This window comes from Balaenoptera borealis, assembly GCF_965194805.1.
Source record: "Balaenoptera borealis genome assembly, chromosome: 14".
NCBI lineage: Eukaryota > Metazoa > Chordata > Mammalia > Artiodactyla > Balaenopteridae > Balaenoptera > Balaenoptera borealis.
The window spans coordinates 39729473-39754281 of record NC_138875.1 but is presented as its reverse complement, the minus strand read 5'-3'; the positions used below and the strand labels follow the sequence as shown (position 1 = coordinate 39754281).

Below are 24809 nucleotides of genomic sequence, written 5' to 3'. Positions count from 1 at the left end.
CTTCTTTGTGTCCAAGATAAGTCTCTCACACTTTTTTTTAAACCTTATACTTTTCTCATTGGTGTTTTTTTATCTAGTTATTGGTCTGTGTCTACCCAAATTAAGAGAGATTATGCTTCTACTCTGTCATAAGCCAAGTATTGCCTGCATTTTCTCCTCATCTTTCTTTTGTACAGTAAATCCCACAGCATACCCTGTCAAAGATTTTATGGCTTCATTTCTACCACATCTAGAGTCTAAAGATGTAGCCAAGATTATGGTACCTTTTATATAAGACAAATCCTAATATGTCACCATTTTGAACTTAACTTTTTTATCTGTTGTTTTCCATAGATCATTTTCTGTCTAAACATTTTTTTTTTTTTAATTTATACAATGTGTTTGTCCTGCCCAGGTATATTCTTCTACATGCTTTATGTTTATTTCTAATTAAGCACTCCAACTCATTTTCATCACACAGAAAACATGTAAATAGATAGCACATCCCAACTCATATTGTTCAATTTGCTTATTGAGTTTTGACCATATCTTAGGATATTCATAGACTCCTTTAAATGGAAGAGCATGCAACGTAATTATCAAGTTCACTTGGCAAACTGTGGGATGCTAAATCTAGCTAACTGTATCGTTTTGTACAACTCACAAGCTAAGAATGGTTTTAGCTTTTTAGATGGTTGGGAAAAAAAGAATATTTCATGAAATGGGAAAATTACATAAAATTTAAATTTCAGTGTGTCTACCAATAAGGTTTTCCTAGAACAGTTATTCATTTATGTATTATCTCTTGCTTTCACACTACAAAAGCATAACTGAGTAGTTATGACAAAGTCTGTATGGACTGCAAAGTTTAAAATGTTTATTGTCAGACCCTTTACAGAATAAATTTGCTGACCCCTGCTATATAGCTATGAAAATACAGCCACATACAGCACCATGTATGAACTTCACAAATATAACTTTGGGTGAAAGAAGTTAAACACAAAAGAATGTATATCATATGATTTCATTTATACTTTAAAAATAAGCAGGTAAAACTGAACTCTACTATGGATATTTAAGCAGAGAAGTATTAAAGCAAAGAAGTGATTCCCATTAAAGTCAAGGTAGTCATTCCCTTTGGCAAGAGAGGTAGAGAGTGGTGATTGCTCAGGGCCATCAGGGTCTTCTGAGTACAGAAGACAAGGGTCGTCTTCTGTATCTTGGATGGTAGTTACACTGGGCATTGCCTTGCTCATAATTGTTTCGTGTACTTTTCTATGTTTAATGTATTTCATATTAAAGAATTTTTTTTAGAAAGATCTACAGCAGGAAGCAATGGAAGACTACGGATTTGGCGTGAGGCATAGTCCCATGTCTCACATATTGTATTGATGTGACCTTGGGAAAGTTGTGTTGATTCCTTGAACTTCATTTTCTCATCTGTAAAATGCTAATTATAATAACTACCTTACAGAATTGTTGTTAAGAATAATAGGTTGAATATGTAAAACATTTAGCACAGTATATGGTAAACTCTGAGTTGAGAACAGCCAAAGTGACAGGGTGTTCTGGGAGCATGTTCTGCATTCAGGGGTCAATGAAGGTGACCATTTAGAGCCAAGTTATCTCATCAGAAACAATTTGCATGAAATTGTCTTCCCTGACCTTCATTTTTCATTTCTCATCTTCACTCCTTTAAAAATTATTTTGAATTATTTAAATATATTAGTTTCAACAAGAACTTCATAAAAGAAGATATCCAAATGACCAACAAGCACATGTTCATTAATATCATTACATATCAGGGAAATGGAAAATAAAACCACAGTGTTATTTAACTATACAGGCACCAGATTGTCTAAAAATGAAACACACTAGCAAGTGTTGCTGTGAATGTGAAGCAACTGGGACTCTCTTAATTTGCTGATGGGGATATGAAACAGAATAACCACTTTGGAAAGCTTATTGGCTGTTTCTAATAAAGTCAAATATGCCTACCCTGTGCCCAAGAGAAACAAATGCATATGTCTAAAAAAAAGGCTTGTATGAGAATATTCATAGCAGCTTTATATATAATAACCCTAAACTGGAAACAACCTAATCCAATAAAAGAATAAACAAATTTTTCTTATTCATACAATGAAGTACTATGCAGTAGTAAAAAAGAATAAACTATTGATATACACAACAACATAGAAGATACTCAAAAATTATGTTGAGCTTAAGAAACCAGGTACAAAAGGGTAGCATACTGTATGATTCCATTTATATGAAGTTCAACATAGGCAAAACTAATCTATGATCATAAGAATCAGAGTAATGGTTACTCCTGGGAGTGTGAGGATGTGATATTGACTAGAAAGGACGCAAAGGAGCTTTCTGGGGTAATGGAATTGTTCTATAACTTGATATGGGTGATGATTACATGGGTAAATGCAAGTATAAAAATTCATCAAGCTATACACTTAAGATATGTGCATTTTATTATGTATATGCCTCCATTTAAAAAAATTTAATTTTGCCTCCATTTAAAATTTATTATGCCTCCATTTAAAAAAATATCTAATGGTTTCTAAGTTAGTGTTATATATCTGAAAAATTCATGTCAAACCCATATACCAGAGACAACAGTTTGGGATTTGTTGTTAGTTTAAGCCTTAGTTAAGAGAAGTTATATTTGTAAATATCATATAGAAAGCATGGAGCAGCCCCAGAAAGAAAAATACATCTGTTTCATTTAGGCCCACTGTGACTTCCGTGTGTCCCAAAGGCAAATTAAGCCCCATCCAAAGCACTTTATATGAATTATCCCATCTAATCATCACAACAACCTTAAGAGGCAGTGCAAGATGTTAGTGTTAAGACTGACATCCTTTATATGAAGGAGAAAGATGAAGAACCTCTCTATTATCTCAAGCAATTCAACCCTGACCCAACTACAAACCTCACTGTAGCAAAATAAAGATAGATAACTGAATTCATTCTCCTTGAAGACAGTTCAGAGATAATCTGTCGTAACTGAAACATGCCCCTTGGTGATCTCACCCGACTCCACTCCCCCCACACACATACACAATGTTCTCATTGAAAGAAGTTGGGTAAATATAAGGTTTGTGTTTCCTTTTTGTAAATTAGTACCCTTATAAATTAGCACCCTTGATAACTGCTCATCTGTCTCACCACCACGTTCAGTTTTGATGTAGCTGCTATTTTTAATCCCTGTTTTTCTGTTGAGGAACCTGAGGCTCAGGCAAGTTGAATAATATGCTATATTAGTTTTTTATTGCTGTGTAACAAATTACTACAAATTTAGCAGCTTGAAACAACACACATTTACTATCTCACAGTGTCTGTGGGTCAAGAGTCTGGCACAGCTTAGTTGGGTCCTATGCTCAGGGTGTTAGAAGGCTGCAATCAAGATGCCAACTGGGCTACATTCAGTGGGTTGTTGGAAGGATTTATTTCCTTGCGTATGTATGGTAGGTGCCTCATTTTCTTGCTCACTGTTGTCTGGAAACTGCCTTCTGCTCCAGAGGTCATTGCCACATGAGCCCCTCCATAACCTATCCCACCCTATGTATAATAGTTTGCCTCTGCTAATCCCAAACTCCCATTCCTTCCCTCCCCTCCTCCCCCCCCCCCGCCCCCCACCCCTTGGCAACCACAAGACTTTTCTCTATATCTGGGTCTGGGGTTAGCAGATGCAAACTATTATGTATAGGATGGATAAACAACAAGGTCCTACTGTATAGCACAGGCAACTATATTCAATATCCTGTGACAAACTGTAATGAGTATGAAAAAGAATATATTGGGTTGGCCAAAAAGTTCATTCGGTTTTAAGTAAAAATAGAAGACACATTTTTTCATTTTCACCAAGAATTTTATTGAACAGTGTATTCACTAACTGAACGAACTTTTTGGTCAACCCAATATATATGTGTAACTGAGTCGCTTTGCTGTACAGCAGAAATTAACACAACATGTAAATCAACTCTACTTCAATAAAATCTTTAAAAAAAAGCCCTCCCACAACACAGTAGCTTATTTCTTCAAGGCCAGCAGGAGAATCTCTGATCTTGGAGAGGGCACCAGACCCTCTGTTAAAGGGCTTACCTGACTAGGTCTGGCCCGCATGAGATAATCTCCCTTTTTATTAATTCAAAGTCAGCTGGAGCCTCAGTTACATCTGCAAAGTTCTTTTTGCCATATAAGGTAGCATAACCACAGGATTGATCTGATCATATTCACAAGTTCTACCCTCACTTAAGGAGAGGAGATAATACAGGGAGGGGACACTAAAAGGATGGGAATCTTGAGGACCATCCTAGAATTCGGTCTGCCAAGTTGCACAGTCACCCAGCAGGTAATTGGCAAAGCAGTATTCTCTTTGAGCAAAGCATGCATGGAAATCATTAAGTTGTAGTGCCTCTCAAAAACATAAAAGCTAACTACAAAAAAATTTTTGAAATATTCCAAATACCTGACATATGTGAATAATGTAACACTCAGCACCGTTAAAGTAAGTGTAAGCTATGTAAATACCTAAAAATGCACATATGTAAATAATGTTAAGGAACAAAAATGAGAATATAAAATAATATATACATGCTATCTACTGTTATATTAATGATACATGGATTAGAAACTATATGATGATATAAAATAGTTGATTTAAGTTTCTGGACTTTTAAAAAATTTATTTCTCATTTTAAAAGTATAGTCTATAAAAAGATGGTTTATCATACAAAATAGCAGGTGATAAATGTTAAATATTTCTGTTGACAATAAGTGCTACAGAAGTTCAGAGTAGGGGATATTAATGTGGACTAGAGTTTTCCTTTGGGTGTAAAATAAGGTTAATTTTTTTAATGAGGTAGTTTATCATAAATTTTGCCCTAGGACTAGTTCCTTTTATGTAGCTTGTCATCTGCTCAGTGTCATCTGCTCAGCATATAAGATTGCGTGGCTTCTTTGAAGAGGCCCAAGTCATCGCCCCAGATGTGGCTCATTCTCATTTAAATAGAACTCCTTTAACATTGCTTTAGAAACTCAAAATCTTAAAAGGGTCATTGTAATAGCCCTCTTTTATCATAGGAGAGGAAAAATTGTATTGCTATATATATGTTAGGTGACACTTTTTACCAGTCAGTTCATCATTTTCAACTATTGCAAAGTAAATTGTTGGGATTTGTTTTCCCCCTCTGCTAGGGAATCTCAATTATTCATTCATTCTAGAGTACATGTCTCTGGAATACATAACCATCTCAACTGTTTATGAATTAGTTCTTACTTTAAAAGAAGTTGGGGCAAACTGAATAATAGCCTCCCAAACATGTCCATGTCCTAATTCCTGGAACCTGTAAATGTCATTTTATATGGCACAAGCGACTTTGTATGACAAGAGGCTTTACAGACGTGATTAAGGATCTTGAGATGAGGAAATTAGCCGGGATTACATGGGTAAGCCCGATGTAATCAAAATGGTCCTTAAAAGAGGGACAAAGGAGCAGTCCAATGGCCCATGGTACAGACCAGTGGTTCTCAAAGTGTGGTTCCAGATTGGAACTTGTTAAAAATGCAGATTCTCTGACTCTGCTCTGGAGTTACTGAATTGGAAACTCTGGGGAGTAAGCCAAGCAATTCACATTTAACAAGCCCTCCAGGTGATTCTGATACATCCTAAAGTTTGAGAGTCATTGATATAAACTAAGTTTTGCTCTCCTTGATAAAACAGGCTTGAGGCCAAAATGCTGGGAAAGCTCACTCTATTGGCCTGTCAAAGGTTGTTTGCAACTGCTTCCTTTCTGCCTGAGTTCTATCAGACTATAATCACTTGAACAGCTTAATTGAAAAATCACTTATGTTTACAGCTGAAATTAAATATGTTTTGTATTTAAATAACTGCTTTTGATTAGAATCATATTTTGTGGAAAGTGGTTGGTTTTATGTGTGTGCTGTAAAGATATTTATAAGAACTCATCAAATTTCTAGCAGTAACTAACATCCTGTTCAGTATAAGGTGAAATGTTCTACATCAAATCTCATGCTGTGTAATGGCCAATCAAAGGATATTTAAGGTGGCTGAATGGATTTCTTTCTTGGCTTAGTATTCAAAATTAAACACTTTAAGGCATTAACATTCAATGTTTTTCTTCTTCTCAAAGTTGATGCTATATACCCCTCATTATTTGCAATTCCTGAAATCTTGCTTAAGCAGCGAGTGGCAACACTTTCTTTTTCTCATCCTTGTGGATTTACTGAAATGTAGATTGTTTGAAAATGAGATTAGCTTTATGGCACATGTCTGTTTAGCTATGTGAATACTATCATTTATTAATTAAGAAGACAAAAACACAGCTTTGTCTTGGTAAACATATATCACTGATTTCTGAAAAGTCAAAAGAACTCCTGTTGTGCTCTTATTTGACAACTGATCTTGCGGTTCCTTTTAGGTATCCAATAGGAAGAGCACTCTCTGGTCTTCATCTGTGGAACTGGATGGTTCCTACTTGAGTGCAGCCATACCACAAACCCACACTCAAACCAAGCAAAGGCCTAAGTCTGCAAATCAGGACTCAGCTTCAGAATTCCTTGCGGAATTTAGGAATAATTCTTTGAAACCATCAGCCCTTCATTATCCCAAAGAGGATGTGGACAAGGTGCCATCAGAGACCAGAACATGTAATTATGGATCCCCAGGGAAAAAACTAGTAGATGCAGTCGTTACAGAGAAAGTTCCACCAGAGGAACTGAAGATGAAGGAATGCCAACACCTTAAGGCTACTCCATCTAGTCAGTGCTGTGGTCATAGACTTTCTGAAAATGCAGATCATGTTCGTGAGAGCCATCCGACAAACATGGTCCCTCAGTATTCCAAGACACATCTGGAATCATGCAGGTATTGTGGGCTTTCCTGGGCATCTCTGATGCATGGCCAAGGGGCACTGCAGCCTAGTGAAACTGATGTCAAAAAGCAGCTCTCAGAAGATAGAAGGCAGCAACTCATGCTTCAGAAAATGGAGCTGGAAATTGAAAAGGAACGCCTCCAGCATCTACTGGCCCAGCAGGAGACAAAACTACTCCTAAAACAGCAGCAGCTGCAGCAGTCTCGACTGGACTATAACTGGTGAGTCCTCCCTGTTCTTTCAGCAGCGTCTGTAGCTTGGAGAACCCAGTATCTGTAGCTTGGAGAGCACAGTATCTGTAGCTTGGAGAACACAGCATGTGTAGCTTGGAGAACATAGCATGTGTAGCTTGGAGAACACAGTATCTGTAGCTTGGAGAACACAGTATCTGTAGCTTGGAGAACACAGCATCTGTAGCTTGGAGAACACAGTATCTGTAGCTTGGAGAACACAGTATCTGTAGCTTGGAGAGCACAGTATCTGTAGCTTGGAGAGCACAGTATCTGTAGCTTGGAGAACACAGTATCTGTAGCTTGGAGAGCACAGCATCTGTAGCTTGGAGAACACAGCATCTGTAGCTTGGAGAACACAGTATCTGTAGTTTGGAGAACACAGTATCTGTAGCTTGGAGAACACAGTATCTGTAGCTTGGAGAGCACAGTATCTGTAGCTTGGAGAGCACAGTATCTGTAGCTTGGAGAACACAGTATCTGTAGCTTGGAGAGCACAGTATCTGTAGCTTGGAGAACACAGTATCTGTAGCTTGGAGAACACAGTATCTGTAGCTTGGAGAACACAGTATAAAATGGCAGCTGTGTTACTGTAACAGATGTGTAGGAACAGAAGTTCCTCGGGACCTTGGTTTGCTCAAGATGCACACCAGCTGTGACTTCCAAGTAAATTGCACTGTCTTTCAGGGAAGACTTGAAAGATTACCTTGTCTTCCAAAATGTTAGCTTAGAATATCTACTTCTCAGCAGTCCAGTCTAATTTTTGCTGGATTCGAAAGACAGTATTTTAAAATATTACCATTACACAAAATCCTCTGCTGTTTGATGTCATTGTAGAGAATATTACCATTAAGTAAAAGCTTGAGATTTCAGGATGTGAAGTCAGACCGAAGTGTGGCTGGCTGTCATCATTCCATGCAACAAATGATGGGAACCTTCTAAATTCAGTCTTTTCTGGTCATGAAGCATAGCCTGTTCAATAACCAGTTCTTATACACTTACCCACATTTAAACTGTTCTTCCTCTGACAATTTTTCCCTAAGAACAATGTTTCAAAAGCTAAAGTCCTGTTTTATATCATGTAGTGTTCGGCCTAGTTTTACATGCAGAGTCATAAAGTTTGTTACCTTAGTTTAAAAATAGTAATAAATCAGACACAATTGTATTTTAAACACAAGAAAATATGGCCTTTATGTCTTTTTTAAAAAGTAAGTTTCAAGTTTTCATAGGGAATTGTGTGTGTGTGTGTGTGTGTCTTTCCCTGCCGTTTCCTCCTTGGTCAAATATACCATTTCCCCTTTGTATGCATTCTTAGACACATAGATCCTATGTGACAGACTTAATACTAGTGTTATTTTGTTTTACTTCTTGGAGTTAATTTTCTTTCATTTTCAGATCTTGCCTAACATTTTTTAAATTCTAATTTCTTTGAAAGTTCCATCTTGACATTTTTCCTTCAGTGTAATACTGACTCTTCTAGGAAGCAAAGGTGGTCTTCCTCTTTCTCTTCCTTCATAATCAGTTTTATTCTTCATTGTTGAAACCTGGAGGCTTTTAAAGGAAGTAAAAATGAAGCCTCTTGTAATATGATTGTAACTAAAGGCTGAAATGTTGCTTCAATTTTATGACCCCAATCTCTAATCCTCCAGTTAATGTGTAGTCTCTCCTGAGAACTTCATTCAACAAACATTTATCGAATGCCTATGTTATGTGAGGAATGGTTCTAGGTACTTGGGATAGGTAAAAGAATTTTCAAATGCGGTCTTTGAAGAGGTCACAGTCTAGCAGGGGAGAATGGATAATTTTAGATTAGGCATCATGTTCATTTGAACAGCATTTTGTGTTCAAGTAGTGCTGCATAAATGATAATAAAGTCTTTCTTGTTCTCTTGATCACCCTAGCTTAGATGAAAGAGCTATGAAACACAGATTTTGAACAAGTTTTGTGTGTATATAAATTGTAAACGTTTATGCATATGTATAGAGATTTTTTAAAACCTTTTATTTTGAAATAATTATATTTAGATTGATAGAAGTTGCAAAAATAGTATGGAGAGGTTCCATGTACCCTTCACCCAGCTTCTCGCAATGACTACATTTTATACAACTGTAATATATTATCAAAACTAGTACATTAACATTGGTACAGTGTGTGTGTGTATTTCTATGCCATTTTATCACATGTGTGGATTTGTGTAACCACCACCACAGTCAAAATACAGGACTATTTCAGCACCACCAAGATTTCCTTTGTACTCTTCTGTTAGAGTCACTCTCTGCCCCCCCCATCCCTAACCCCTGGAGACTCCTAATCTGTTGTCTATTTCTATAATTTTGTTATTTTGAAAATGTTATATAAATGGAATTATACAGTATGTGAAATTTTGATATTGGCTTTTCTCATTGAGCATAATGTTCTTGACATCCATCTAGGTTGTTGCATATATTGTACCTTTTGATTTCTGAGTACTATTCCACGATATGGATATACCATGATTTGTTTAACCATTTATCTGTTAACGGACAATTGGTTGTTTTCAGTTTTTTTCTGCTACAAATAGAGCTGCTATGTATTCTAATACAAGTTTTTGTGTGGCCTAAGGTTTTTGTTTCTACAAATGAAAACTAGGAGTAAGATTGCTAAATCTTATGATAAGATCATACTTAGCTTATACCACGTTTAGTTTAAAATACTTTTCTACCAGTAACGTATGAAAGATCATTTCTCCACATCCTTGCTGGCATTTGATAGTGTCACAGGTTTTAATTTGACATGTTCTAATCTGTGTGTAGTGATATTTCATTGTCGTCTTAGTTTGCATTTTCCTGATGGCTAGTGATATTGAATATCTTTTCATTTGCTAGTTTGCCCTCCTTCCATCCTTTTGGGTAAATTGTCCCTTTAATATCTCTTGCCATATTCCAACTGGATTGTTTGAATTGTTTTCCTGTTGAGTTTTGAGAGTTCCTTATATATTCAAAGGATATAAGTCCTTTGTCAGATAGGTAGATTGCAAATATTTTCTCCTGGTCTGTAGCCTGTCTTTTCAGTCTCAAAAAGGATCTTTCACAAAGCAAAAGTCTTCAATTTTGATAAAGTTTGATTTTTTATTTTTATTGTAGATTATATAAAGTTTTCATGATGACTGTTGAATTCTGTCAAATACCTTTTATGTGTTAATTGACGTGATTGTGTGATTTTTCTTTCTTAGCCTGCCAATATGGTGGGTTGCATTGACTGTTTTTTTTAGTATTGACCTAGCATTGTATCCCTGGAATAAATCTCCTTGGTCATAGTGTGTAATACTTTTTATATACTACAAACTTCTATTTACTAATATTTTGTTAAGGATATTTACATCAATATGTATGAGGGATATTGGTCTGTAGTTTTCTTTTTTTATACTGTCTTTGGTTTTGGCATCATGATAATACGGATCTCATTTATTTATTTCATTCATTTCTTTATTATTTCCTTATTTCTGCTTGCTTTGGATTTATCTTGTTCTTTTTTTCTGTCTTAAGGTGGGAGCTTAGATTATTGATTTGATACTTTTCTTTTTTACTGGAAGCATTTAGTGCCATAAATTTCCCTTTCAGCACTGTTTGTTAGTCTCACATATTTTGGTATGTTGGTATGTTCACTGAACACAATGTCCTCTAGGTTCATGCATTCTGTTGCAAATGGCAGGATTTCCTTCTTTTTTCTGGCTGAATAATATTTATAAATAAATATATAAAGAATATATAAAGAACTTATATAATTCAATAGCAAATAAACAAACAATCCAATTAAAAAATGAGCAGGGGATGTGAATAGACATTTTCCCAAAGAAGGCATACACGGATGGCTAACAGGTACATGAAAAGATGCTCAGTATCACTAATCATCAGGGAAATGCAAATCAAAACTACAATGAGATATCACCTCATACCTGTTAGAATGGCTATTATCAAAAAGACAAGAAACAACAGTTGTTGGTGAGGATATGGAGAAATGGGAATCCCTATATATTCTTGGTGAGAATGTAAAGTGGTACAGTCATTATGGAAAACAGTATGGAAGATCCTCAAAAATTTAAAAATAGAACTACCATATGATCTAGCAACTGGGTATTTATCTTAAGGAAATGAAATTTGTATCTTAAAGAGATGTCTGCACTTCCATGTTCATTGCTGCATTAATCACAATAGCCAAGATATGGAAACAACCTAAGTGTCTATTGACAGATGAATGGATAAAGAAGATGTGAGATACACACACACACACACACAAAAACATACACACACATATTTATTGTGTGACAACTATTACTCAATATTTTTCAATAAGCCTGTTATTGGATAATATAAGGTTTTACTATTATACAATAAATTATGCTTTGAGGAACATTTCTGTACATACATTTTTAACTTTACCTATTTCCTAGGAATAGATTCCTATAAGCAGAATTACTAGCTTAAAGTACATATAAATCCTTTCAAAATTCTTGATTCACATTGCGAAATTGCTTTTCATAAAAAGTTAAATCAGTTTACACCCCAAAAATCAATGTTTGAGAATGCTGTTTTCATGAAATATAAAGAATTTTTGGCCAGTATTTTTTCAAATATATTTTTTCCCTATTCTCTTTATCCTCTCCTTTTGGAACTCTGTTTACATGTATATTAGAGCTTTAGTTTTTGTCCCACAGGTCCCTGGCTCTTTGCTAATTTTTTAAAATCTATTTTTCTTTATTCTTCATATAGAATAACTTCTATTGATCTATCAGATTCATCAACTCTCTTCTGTTATTTCTAATCTGCTGTTAAGCCCATACAATGATTTTTTTAAATTTCAGATATTGGCTTTTTTTGTTTTTAGAATTTCCATTTGGATCTTTGTTATAATTTCTATTTCTCTGTTAAAATTTTCTATTTTATTCGTTACAGGTGTGTTTTTTCCTTTAAAATCCTTGTCTGCTAATTCTAACACCTGGTTCATCTCGGGGTTTGTCTCCAGTAATTGACTTTCCTTTTGAGTGTTGGTCACGTTCTTCTTTTTCTTTGTGTGTTTAGTAATTTTGGACTGTTTCCTGATCATTGTGAGTAACTCTAGAATTCAGTTATATAGGTATATCTCATTTTATTATGCTTCACTTTATCATGCTTCACAAATAATTGTGGTTTTTACAAATTGAAGGCTTGTGGCAACCTTGTGTCGAGCAAGTCTATCGGCACCATTTTTCCAACAGCATTTGCTCACTTTGTATCTCCGTGCTACATTTTCCTAATCCTTACAATATTTCTAACATTATTATTATTGTTGTTACTATCATTATTATTATATTTGTTATAGTGATCAGTGATCTTTGATTTTACTGTTGCAAAAAGATTATGACTTGCTGAAAGCTCAGATGATGGTTAGCATCTTTTAGCAATAAAGTATTTTTTAATTAAGGTTTTTTTTTAGACATAATGTTATTACACATTCAATAGACTACAATATAGTGTAAACATAACTTTTATATGCACTGGGAAACCAAACAATTTGTGTGACTCCTTTTATCGCAATATTCACTTCATTGTGGTGGTCTGGAACCAAAACTACAGCGTCTTCAAGGTATGCCTGTATTTCTCTGAACAATGTTAATTTTCTGTGTGCTAGTGGGCAGTTAAGTTAACTGAACTCAGATTCCAAGCTCTATCTTCCTGGAGTAAGTGGCAGTGATAATCACTATTGAGTTATTTTAACTTTAATTAGGTTGCTTGAGTCTGCCCTGTTCATGTGTAGTTCAGGGGTCAGCCCAAACTGGCAGGGTTGTTGTACAGAATTTGAGGCTTTCCTCTTTCTCTCTCTCCACTCCAAGATTTTTCCCTTTTTAGCTACTTTGGTCAGCCTAGACTCTATCCTCTGGTTCTTTAAGCCTACTTTCAGCTAAAAGCCATTAAAAAAAAATTGGGAACTCTTCCAGTGCCACTGTTTTCTTTTAAGTGCTAATCCTCTTACAGTTTCTGCTTGCTTTTGGCCACTTTTCAGTGTGTTCAAGTTATTTTTTTCCTCCCAGAGTTTATAGTTGTTACATGTAGGAGATTTGATTCTATAGGAGCTACTCAGCCATTATCAGGAGCAGAACCCAAGAATTCTTATTTTAGCACAATTCTGCCATAATTAATTTTTTAAATTGTGGTAAAATACACATAACATAAAATTTACCATCTCAACCGTTTTTTAGTATACTATTCAATAATAGTAAACATATTTACAGTGTTGTGAAACCAATGTCCAGAACTCTTTTATCCTACAAAACTGAAACTCTGTGCCCATTAATAACTACTCTTCATTTCCTCTTACCTCCAGCCCCTGGCAACCACCATTTTATTTTGTCTCTATGCTTTGATATTCTAGATACCTCATATAACTGGAATCATACAGTATTTGTCTTTTTAATAAATAAAACTAATTTATTTTTATTGAAGTATAGTTGATTTACAATGTTATGTTAGTTTCAGGTGTACAGCAAAGTGATTCAGATATATATATATATATATATATTCTTTTAAAGATTCTTTTCCCATGTAGATTATTACAAGATATTGAGTATAGTCCCTGTGCTATACAGTAGGTCCTTGTTGTTTATCTATTTTATATATAGTACTATGTATATGTTACTCCCAAATTCCTAATTTATCCATCCCTATCACCTTTCCCCTTTGATAATCATAAGTTTCTATTCTATGTCTGTTAGTCTATTTCTGTTTTGTAAATAAGTTCATTTGTATCATTTTTTAGATTCCACATACAAGTGATATCATAGGACATTTGTATTTCTCTGTCTGACTTACTTCACTCAGAATGATAATCTCCAGGTCCATTCACATTGCTGTAAATAAAAAGAATTTTATTCTTTTTTATGGCTAAGTAATATTCCATTATATACATATATGTATATATGTATATGTATGTGTGTGTGTATATATATGTATATATATATATATATATATATATATATATATACATATATATACACACACACATACACACACCACATTTTCTTTATCCATTCATCTGTCGATGGGCATTTAGGTTGCTTCCATGTCTTGGCTATTGTAAATAGTGCTGCAATGAATATTGGAGTACACGTATCTTTTCTTTCTTTCTTTCTTTCTTTCTTTTTTTTCTGTTAATATTATTTTTATTTTATTTCTTAAATTTTTATTGGAGTCTAGTTGATTTACAATGTTGTGTTAGTTTCAGGTGTACAGCAAAGTGAATCAGTTATACATATATATATATATCCAGTCTTTTTTAAGCTCTTTCCCCATATAGGCCATTACAGACTATTGAGTAGAGTTCCCTGCGCTATACAGCAGGTCCTTATTAGTTATCTATTTTATATATACTAATCTAGTATAAATCTGACTTATAGTATATGTCAGTCCCAGTCTCCCAATTTATCCCTTCCCCTAACCACTGCTAACCATAAGTTTGTTTTCTACATCTGTCACTCTATTTCTCTTTTGTAGATAAGTTAATTTGTACCCTTTTTTTTAGATTCCACATATAAGCGATATCCTATGATATTTGTCTTTCTCTGTCTGACTTACTTCACTCAGTATGACAGTCTCTAGGTTCATCCACGTCTCTACAAATGACCCAGTTTCGTTTCTTTTTATGGCTGAGTAGTATTCCATTGTATATATGTACCACATCTTCTTTATCCATTCGTCTGTCGATGGACATTTAGGTTGCTGCCATGACCTGGCTATTGTAAATAGTGCTGCAAAGAACATTGAGGTGCATGTGTCTTTTTGAATTCTGGTTTTCTCTGGGTATATATGCCCAGTAGTGGGTCATATGGTAATCCTATTTTAGGTTTTTAAGAAACCTCCATACTGTTCTCCATAGTGGCTGTATCAATTTACATTCCTACCAACAGTGCAAGAGGATTCCCTTTTCTCCACACCCTCTCCAGCATTTGTTGTTTGTAGATATTCTGATGATGCCTATTCTAACCGGTGTGAGGTGATACCTCATTGTAGTTTTGATTTGCATTTCTCTAATAATTAGTGATGTTGAGCATCTTTTCATGTGCCTCTTAGCCATCTGTATGTCTTCTTTGGAGAAATGTCTATTTAGGTCTGCTGCCCATTTTTTGACTGGGTTGTTTGTTTTTTTAATGTTGAACTGCATGAGCTGTTTATATATTTTGGAGATTAATCCCTTGTCCATTGATTGATTTTCAGATATTTCCTCCCATTCTGAGCATTGTCTTTTCATCTTATTTATAGTTTCCTTTGCTGTGAAAAAGCTTTTAAGTTTCATTAGGTGCCATTCATTTATTTTTGTTTTTATTTCCACTACCCTAGGAGGTGGGTCACAAAAGATCTTGCTGTGACTTATGTCAAAGAGTGTTCTTCCTATGTTTCCCTCTAAGAGTTTTATAGTGTCCAGTCTTACACTTATGCCTTTAATCCATTTTCAGTTTATTTTTGTGTATGGTGTTAGGAAGTGTTCTAATTTCATTCTTTTACATGTAACTGCCCAGTTTTCCCAGCACCACTTATTGAAGAGACTGTCTTTTCTCCATTGTATATCCTTGCCTCCTTTGTCATAGATTAGTTGACCATAGGTGTGTGGGTTTATCTCTGGGCTTTCTATCCTGTTCCATTGATCTATATTCCTGTTTTTGTGCCAGTACCATATTGTCTTGATTACTGAAGTTAGGGAGTCTGATTCCTCCAGCTCTGTTTTTTTTTTACCTCAAGATTGCTTTGGCTATTCAGGGTCTTTTGTGTCTCCATACAAATTTTAAGATTTTTTTGTTCTAGTTCTGTAAAAAATGCCATTGGTAATTTGATAGGGATTGCATTGAATCTGTAGATTGCTTTGGGTAGTGTAGTCATTTTCACAATATTGATTCTTCCAATCCAAGAACATGGTATATCTCTCCATCTGTTTGTGTCATCTTTGATTTCTTTCATCAGTGTCTTATCGTTTTCTGAGTACAGGTATTTTACCTTCTTAGTTAGGTTAATTCCTAGGTATTTTATTCTTTTTGTTGCAGTGGTGAATGGGATTGTTTCCTTAATTTCTCCTTCTGATCTTTCGTTGTTAGTGTACAGGAATGCAAGAGATTTTGTATCCTGCAACTTTACCAAATTCATTGATTAGCTCTAGTAGTTTTCTGGTGGCCTCTTTAGGATTATCTATGTATGGTATCATGTCATCTGCAAACAGTGACAGTTTTACTTCTTGTTTTTCAATTTCTATTCCTTTTATTTCTTTTCTTCTCTGATAACCATGGCTAGGACTTCCAAAACTATGTTGAGTAATAGTGGCAAGAGTGGACATCTTTGTCTTGTTCCTGATCTTAGAGGAAAGTCTTTCAGTTTTCGCCATTGAGAATGATGTTTGCTGTGGGTTTGTCATATGTTGAGGTAGTTTCCCTCTGTGCCCACTTTCTGGAGAGTTTTTATCATAAATCAGTGTTCAATTGTGTCAAAAGTTTTTTCTGCATCTATTGAGATGATTATATGGTTTTTATTCTTCAGTTTGTTAATATGGTATATCATATTGATTGATTTGCATGTATTGAAGAATTCTTGCATCCCTGGGATAAATCCCACTTGATCATGGTGTATGATCCTTTTAATGTGTTGTTGGATTCTGTTTGCTAGTATTTTGCTGAGGATTTTTGCATCTATATTCATCAGTGATATTGGTCTATAGTTTTCTTTTTCTGTAGTAACTTTGTCTGGTTTTGGTATCAGGGTGATGGTGGCCTCGTAGAATGAGTTTGGGAGTGTTCATCCCTCTGCAATTTTTTGGAAGAGTTTGAGAAGGATGGGTGTTAGCTCTTCTCTAAATGTTTGATAGAATTCGCCTGTGAAGCCATCTGGTCCTGGACTTTTGTTTGTCGGGAGATTTTTAATCACAGTCTCAATTTCATTACTTGTGATTGGTCTGTTCATATTTTCTATTTCTCCCTGGTTCAGCCTTGCAATGTTATACCTTTCTAAGAATTTGTCCATTTCTTCCAGGTTGTCCATTTTATTGGCATAGAGTTGCTTGTAGTAGTCTCTTAGGATGCTTTGTATTTCTGCAGTGTCCATTGTAACTTCTCCTTTCTCATTTCTAATTTTATTGATTTGAGTCCTCTCCCTCTTTTTCTTGATGAGTCTGGCTAAAGGTGTATCAATTTTGTTTATCTTCTCAGAGAACCAGCTTTTAGTTTTATTAATCTTTGCTATTATTTTCTTTGTTTCTATTTAATTTATTTCTGCTCTGATCTTTATGATTTCTTTCCTTCTACTAACTTTGGGTTTTGTTTGTTCTTCTTTCTCTAGTTCCTTTAGGTGTAAGATTAGATTGTTTATTTGAGATTTTTCTTGTTTCTTGAGGTAGGATTGTATTGCTATAAACTTCCCTCTTAGAACTACTTTTACTGCATCCCATAGGTTTTGGATCGTCATGTTTTCGTTGTCATTTGTCTCTAGGTATTTTTTGATTTCCTCTTTGATTTCTTCAGTGATCTCTTGGTTATTGTTTAGCCTCCATGTGTTTGTGTTTTTCATGTTTTTTTCACGTAATTTATTTCTAATCTCACAGCATTGTGGTCAGAAAAGACACTTGATATGATTTTATTTTTCTTAAATTTACCAAGGCTTGATTTATGAGGCAAGATGTGATCTATCCTGGAGAATGTTCCGTGTGCACTTGAGAAGAAAGTGTAATCTGCTGTTTTCAGATGGAATGTCCTATAAATATCAATTAAATCTCTCTGGTCTATTGTGTCATTTAAAGCTTGTGTTTCCTTATTATTAATTTTATGTCTGGATGATCTGTCCATTGGTATATGTGAGGTGTTAAAGTGCCCCACTATTATTGTGTTACTGTCGATTTCCTCTTTTATAGCTGTTAGCATTTGCCTTATTGGGGTGCTCCTATGTTGGGTCCATATATATTTAGAATTGTTATATCTTCTTCTTGGATTGATCCCTTGATCATTATGTAGTGTCCTTCCTTGTCTCTTGTAACTTTCTTTATTTTAAAGTCTATTTTATCTGATATGAGTATTGCTGCTCCAGCTTTCTTTTGATTTCCATTTGCATGGAATATCTTTTTCCATCCCCTCACTGTCAGTCTGTATGTGTCCCTAGGTCTGAAGTGGGTCTCTTGTAGATAGCATATATGTGGGTCTTGTTTTTGTATCCATTCAGGCAACCTGTGTCTTTTGCTTGGAGCATTTAATCCATTCATGTTTAAGGTAATTATTGATATGTATGTTCCTGTGAACATTATCTTAACTGTTTTTGGTTTAGTTTTGTAGGCCCTTTTCTTCTCTTGTGTTTCCCGCTTAGAGAAGTTCCTTTAGCATTTGTCGTAAAGCTGGTTTGGTGGTGCTGAATTCTCTTAACTTTTGCTTGTCTGTATAGCTCTTGATTTCTCCGTTGAATCTGAATGAGATCCTTCCTGGGTAGAGTAATCTTGATTGTAGGTTATTCCCTTTCATCACTTTAAATGTATTGTGGCACTCCCTTCTAGCTTGTAGAGTTTCTGCTGAAAAAATCAGCTATTAACCTTATGGGAGTTCCCTTGTATGTTATTTGTCGTTTTTCCCTTGTTGCTTTTAATAATTTTTCTTTGTCTTTAATTTTTTTCAGTTTGATTACTGTGTGTCTTGCCGTGTTTCTCCTTGGGTTTATCCTGTATGAGACTCTCTGCGTTTCCTGGACTTGGGTGGCTATTTCCTTTCCCATGTTAGGGAAGTTTTCGACTGTAATCTCTTCAAATATTTTCTCAGGTCCTTTCTCTCTCTCTTCTCCTTCTGGGACCTCTATAATGCGAATGTTGGTGCATTTAATGTTGTCCCAGAGGCCTCTTAAGGTGTCTTCATTTCTTTCCATTCTTTTTTCTTTATTCTCTTCTGCAGCAGTGAATTCCACCATTCTGTCTTCCGGGTCACTTATCCGTTCTTCTGCCTCAGTTATTCTGCTATTGATTCCTTCTAGTGTATTTTTCATTTCAGTTATTGTATTGTTCATCCGTGTTTGTTTGCTCTTTTATTCTTCTAGCTGTTTGTTCTTTAATTCTTCTAGATCTTTGTTAAACATTTCTTACATCTTCTCGATCTTTTCCCCCATTCCTTTTCCGAGGTCCTGGATCGTCTTCCCTATCATTATTCTGAATTCTTTTTCTAGACAGTTGCCTATCTCCACTTCATTTAGTTGTTTTTCTGGGGTTTTATCTTGTTCCTTCATCTGGTACATAGCCCTCTGTCTTTTCATCTTGTCTGTCTTTCTGTGAATGTGGTTTTCGTTCCACAGGCTTCAGGATTGTAGTTCTTGTCGCCCTCTGGTGGATGAGGCTATCTAAGAGGCTTGTGCAATCTTCCAGATGGGAGGGACTAGTGGTGCATAGAGCTGACTGTTTCTCTGGTGGGCAGAGCTCAGTAAAACTTTAATCCGCTTGTCTGGTGATGGGTGGGTCTGAGTTCCCTCCCTGTTGGTTGTTTGAGCTAAGGGGACCCAGCACTGCAGGCTACAGGCTCTTTGGTGGGGCTAATGTTGGACTCCGGGAGGGCTCATGCCAACGAGTAGTTCCCAGAACTTCTGCTGCCAGTGTCCTTGTCCCCGCAGTGAGCCACAGCCACCCCCCACCTCTGTAGGCAACCCTCCAACACTAGCAGCTAGGTCTGGTTCAGTCTCCTATGGCATGACTGCTCCTTCCCCTGGGTCCTGATTGGCGCACTACTTTGTGTGTGCCCTCCAAGAGTGGAGTCTCTGTTTCCCCAGTCCTGTTGAAGTCCTGCAATCAAATCCCTCTAGCCTTCAAAGTCTGATTCTCTGGGAATTCCCCCTTCCGTTGCCGGAGCCCCAGGTTGGGAAGCCTGACGTGGGGCTCAGAACCTTCACTCCAGTGGGTGGGCTTCTGTGGTATAATTGTTCTCCAGTTTGTGAGTCACCCACCCAGCGGTTATGGGATTTGATTTTATTGTGATTGTGCCCCTCCTACCTTTGTCTTTGGATGTGGAGTATCTTTTTTGGTGAGTTCCAGTGTCTTCCTGTCGATGATTGTTCAGCAGTTAGTTGTGATTCCGGTGCTCTCACAAGAGGGAGTTTTTTATCTTTTTTATGTGACCCATTTTCCATGGACACTATAAGAATCTTATCTTTCTCTGCATTGTTGTAAAAATTATTGCCGACGTGCATCAGTTGGGCCTTTTTTCATTCATTACGCTATTAGCCAGATGTTGAATCTCTTGGAATCTCTCATTTTCTTATTTTTTCTCTTATCTTTCTTATCTGTCTTTTTTTCCTACTTTCTAGATGACTTCCTGAACTTTATTTTTTTAACCCTTCTGTTAAATTTTTTACTGCTATAATTTCCAAGAAAATTTTATTCTGTAAATTAAAAAATATGAGAACCCATGCTTATTGCAATATTTTTTCTTATCTCTGAGGGTATTAATAACAGTTTTTAAAGTTTCTATTTTTTTACAGTCGTTGTCTATTTTCACCAAGTTCAAGTTTCCTTTTTCCACAAATGTCTGATGATCTACTTATATTTGCAAACAAAATGGTGAAAAGCTATTGAAAGTTCTCAGTATATATAAGCAGGGCTTGTCAACTGATAGACTTCACTGTGGGGTGATTATGTAGGGACCCTGGGACTCCCCTCCTGTTAGTATTGGTGGGTCTTTTCTGTTAGATGATCAATTTTCCTAGGCATAAACCTTCTGTCTGGTTGGGAAGAGAGAATGGGAGCATTATATAAGCTTGGCTGCTAATGTGGGGAGCTCAGTGGAGGAAGAGGAATGAGACCCATCGCTCATTAGGTAGGCTTTTACTTAATACCCCTTTTAACTCTATGGTATTTCTGCCCTCAACTGTATTTTAGACCCCTAAGACCAGAGTCAGTCTGATTCAACCACCCTAGGGAAATAAGCCTCCAATCTTACAAGATGGAAAGAGATAGTTGACTGGCTCTGGAGATAGAGGAGGGTATCTTGGATTTTTACTGCTATACATACTTCCAGCCAGCCATACTTTCATTCCCATGTGCAGCCCTACTTGGTTCCTTCAATCTCTGAGCCTGTCAGGAGTTCTCTGGCATGTTTCAGCTTAACACCCTCCTCCATTTCAGCCAGCCAATATTTCAGTTTTGATTTTTCGGGTTGGTTAATTGAGTTTGAACTTATATGTCTTATTTCCAGGCTTTTTAAATTTTGCAACATCTCTTGTTTGTTGTTCTTTCCTCTTTATTTTTCTGCAACCACATTGTTTTATGTCTTTTTTTATCCTTTTACAATTAGTTGAGAGGTGTCATAAAAGAATAGTGGTTTGTTTTCAATCAACCATGTAAATTGGCTCTCCAATGTTGATTTGTATAATTAAGCAATATTTGGGAGTTTAATAGGTACAAAAATGGAATCTTATTGTAATTTGCAATTATTCAATATTCAGTTAAGCTGAATATTTTTCTTTATATTTATTAACCCTTTATGTTTCTTTGTAGAATTTTTATTTCCTGACTATATCCACATTTTCTATGTATGGGTATTATATTCCTTCTTTAGTTGATGTGTAAGAACTTTTTATTATATATGTTTTTAACTTAAAATAATTTCTTACTTAGTGCTACTCATAGTTACCTATATCTTCATATATTTACTTGCTTGCTTATGGTAGGAAAAATATATAAAATGCTGGTAAGCCAAAAGAAAATAAAACATACCCATAATATCATCTAGAGGTAATCTTAGGTTGTAACTTCTAGGTCTTATTTTTTTATGAACATGTGATATATGTTTATATTATATATCTTGTCTTATAAGTCACCTTATTTTTAATTAAACTTTTTCTAAATTTCAAAAGAAAAGCACTTGTAAAAAGTAAGACATTCAAAGACACATTAAGAAAAGATCAGTCATCTTTCATTCACTGTCCTGTTCCCTATCCTGTTTTGGTGGAATTAGTGTTAGCACCCTGATGTTTATCTTTCTATACTTTTTTTATGCTTACATGTATATAAACATGTACATACATTTGAGATCAAACTGAACACATTACTTGTGAATCTTTTTTTATTCCACTTAATGGTGCTTTAATGGTCATTTGTCAGGTTCTTAGATGTAGAACTGTGGTAAGCAGAATAATTGTCCCTCAGAGACATAGATGTTCTAATCCCTGGAACTTCTGAATATGTTACCTTATGTGGCTAAGGGACTTTGCAGTTATGATCAAGGGAACAGACCTTGAGAGAGGGAGATTATCCTGGGTTATCTGTATGGGCTCAGTCTAATCACATGAGTTCTGAAAAATGAAGAACCTTCCCTTGCTGTGTCAGAGAGATAAGACAAAGGAGGAGGAGAGATTTGAAGCATGAGAATGCCTCAACCTGCCTTTTCTGGCTCTGAAGATGGAGGAAGGATGTATGACCCGCCAAGGGATATAAGTAGCTTCTAGAAGTTTGGAACAGTCCTCATCTGCTGGCCTGCAAGGAAATGGGAATCTCAGTCCTCAAACTGCAAGGAACGGAATTCTGCCAACAGCCTGAATGAGCAAGGAAACAGATCCTCCCCTACAGCCTCCAGAAGGGAACATAGCCCTGCCGACACCTCAGTGTTCACCCGGTGAGACCTGTGTCAGACTTCTGACCTACAGAACTATAGGATAATAAATTTGTGTTGTTTAAGTCGCTAAATTTGTGATAGTTTGTTATACTGGCAATACAAAGTTAATACAAATACTAACTTATTTCCTATAAATGGATAATCATTCCTGGTTTCTATAGAAACATGAAATAATATACACTGTAAGTATTTCAGCACTTCTATTGTCAGACACTGATATTGTTTCAAGTTCTTTACCACTGCACAGAATGCTATAATAAGCATGACTGTACTTACATTCTTGTGTTCTGGTACTTTTATTTTTTTAGGATAAATTTCCAAAAATGAAATTGCTAGGTCAAAGGCTATTTTTACATAAGGCTATTTTATGTAATTTACAATTATAATAATCCATGCTAACTTTCTTTTTCAAAAGGTTATAGCAATTCATACTCACACTTGCAATTTATGAAAGTTTTCATCACTGTTAGTCAGGTAGATGTATTAAATGCTTTAGAAACTAGTGCTCCAATCTAAGAGATGGACATGCTTTAAACTTTAGTGCATCTGGGCATGCATGTCCTACATTCAAATAATTATGACAAAAATAAGGTAAGACTATGCACTGCTTCCAAAAAAAATCTTCCCGAATATGCCTTCGATAAGATCATAGATCTTTTAAAATCTTAATATATAGTATAAGGGTTTGAAGAAACTCTGGCAACTGTTTCCGAAGCCTGACAGTCATTGGGAAGCCAAGAATTGTCACTCAGCAGCCCTTAAGTTATTTAATCTAATGTGAGATTAAAAGAAGTATAGACAATGAGTTCATTTGTCTTCTTGATTCATTTGGCTATGGAAATGATAGCCAAACCCAAGAAAGAGGTAGAGATGAGTCCAGGGAGAATAGTGTACAGCCTTGAGCAGGCTTTGTAGAATTATTTAAATGAAAATGTCTGCTGACTTTAAAAAATGTAATCAAGAATTGTTACGGGAAATGACCTTTTTTCTACCTTGCAGGTTCTTTGATTTTGCCAGTAGAACTCCCTAGATAAAATTTAATTTTAAGCTGAATTTTCTTTATTTGGAAATTTAAATTATCTCAGTATTAAAAATACTCTGTGTATTTAAAATATTAAATTACTCAAGTGAGGCATTAAGAATTTGGAACTAAAATAAATGAGATAATGAGGAAGTGAAAAACATATTTTTTATAATTAACAGCTCATTTTGAGTTAATTATATACAATTACCAAAATCTAATTGCAATTTATTTTCTATTATCTGTGGGAAGAATCACAGTCAAGGGAGCTTACATTGCTGCTTTCCTGCATTAATGCTATAGAATGAGAATAAATAATATGTGAGGCCTTAATGACAAATATGAGCAAATAGTAGAGCACAGCTGAGCCAAACCATTGGAAGGTAACTATCACATGAAATATGGTAATGACTTTAAAAGTCACGAGCAATTCTGATTGCTTATAGGTTCTCTGGTTTGTTTTTTAGTTTGCTTGATGTTTGTCAGCTATGCAAAGATGACCCTTATAAACTAACATTAGTTTTGTAAATCTGCAGATTTCTAAAAATATGACCATTTTTGTATTTTCATATAATAATGAGCAATTCAACAAAAAGTTTATTAAACACCTATTATTTTTTAAAATCTGACTTGCTAAATACTGTAGGAAATGCAAGAAGCCCCTAACAGTAGAGTAAGGCAAATATACAAATATTTATCATCTATAAAGAACAGAAGAGCTATGAAAGAAATACAAAGCAATTAAGAAAAAGGTTTTTCAAAGAGGTAATATTTAAGATAAGTCCTAAAATATAGGGTAGAATTTTGATAGGCTATGGGATATATATAGGTGTGTGTGTGTGTGTGTGTGTGTGTGTGTGTGTGTGTTTCTGATGGGAGAAGACATGGAAACAGTCTGAGTAAAGGAAGGAAATCACACAATGAGGCACAGCAGTAAGTATGCTTTAGTATGACCAGAAGAGTTAGGGAAAATGAAACCAAAGATTACATTAGTAAATTAGATTAGATTATGAAAGGGTTTAACTCTCAGGCCAAAGATTATGGACCTGTGTGAC

At 35.4% G+C, this 24809-nt stretch overlaps 1 protein-coding gene across 17 annotated transcripts in view; it reads left to right on the top strand.

Annotated features, from left to right (window-relative positions):
* The window catches only part of KIAA1328, a 382354-nt gene that overhangs the window by 220740 nt on the left and 136805 nt on the right, over nucleotides 1-24809 (top strand). For all 17 annotated transcript variants that reach the window (XM_082354295.1, XM_082354286.1, XM_082354294.1 and 14 more), the window contains one exon: nucleotides 6435-7108. In XM_082354295.1, coding sequence (XP_082210421.1) covers nucleotides 6435-7108 — 674 coding nt within the window. The remainder of the gene's footprint in view (nucleotides 1-6434; nucleotides 7109-24809) is intronic.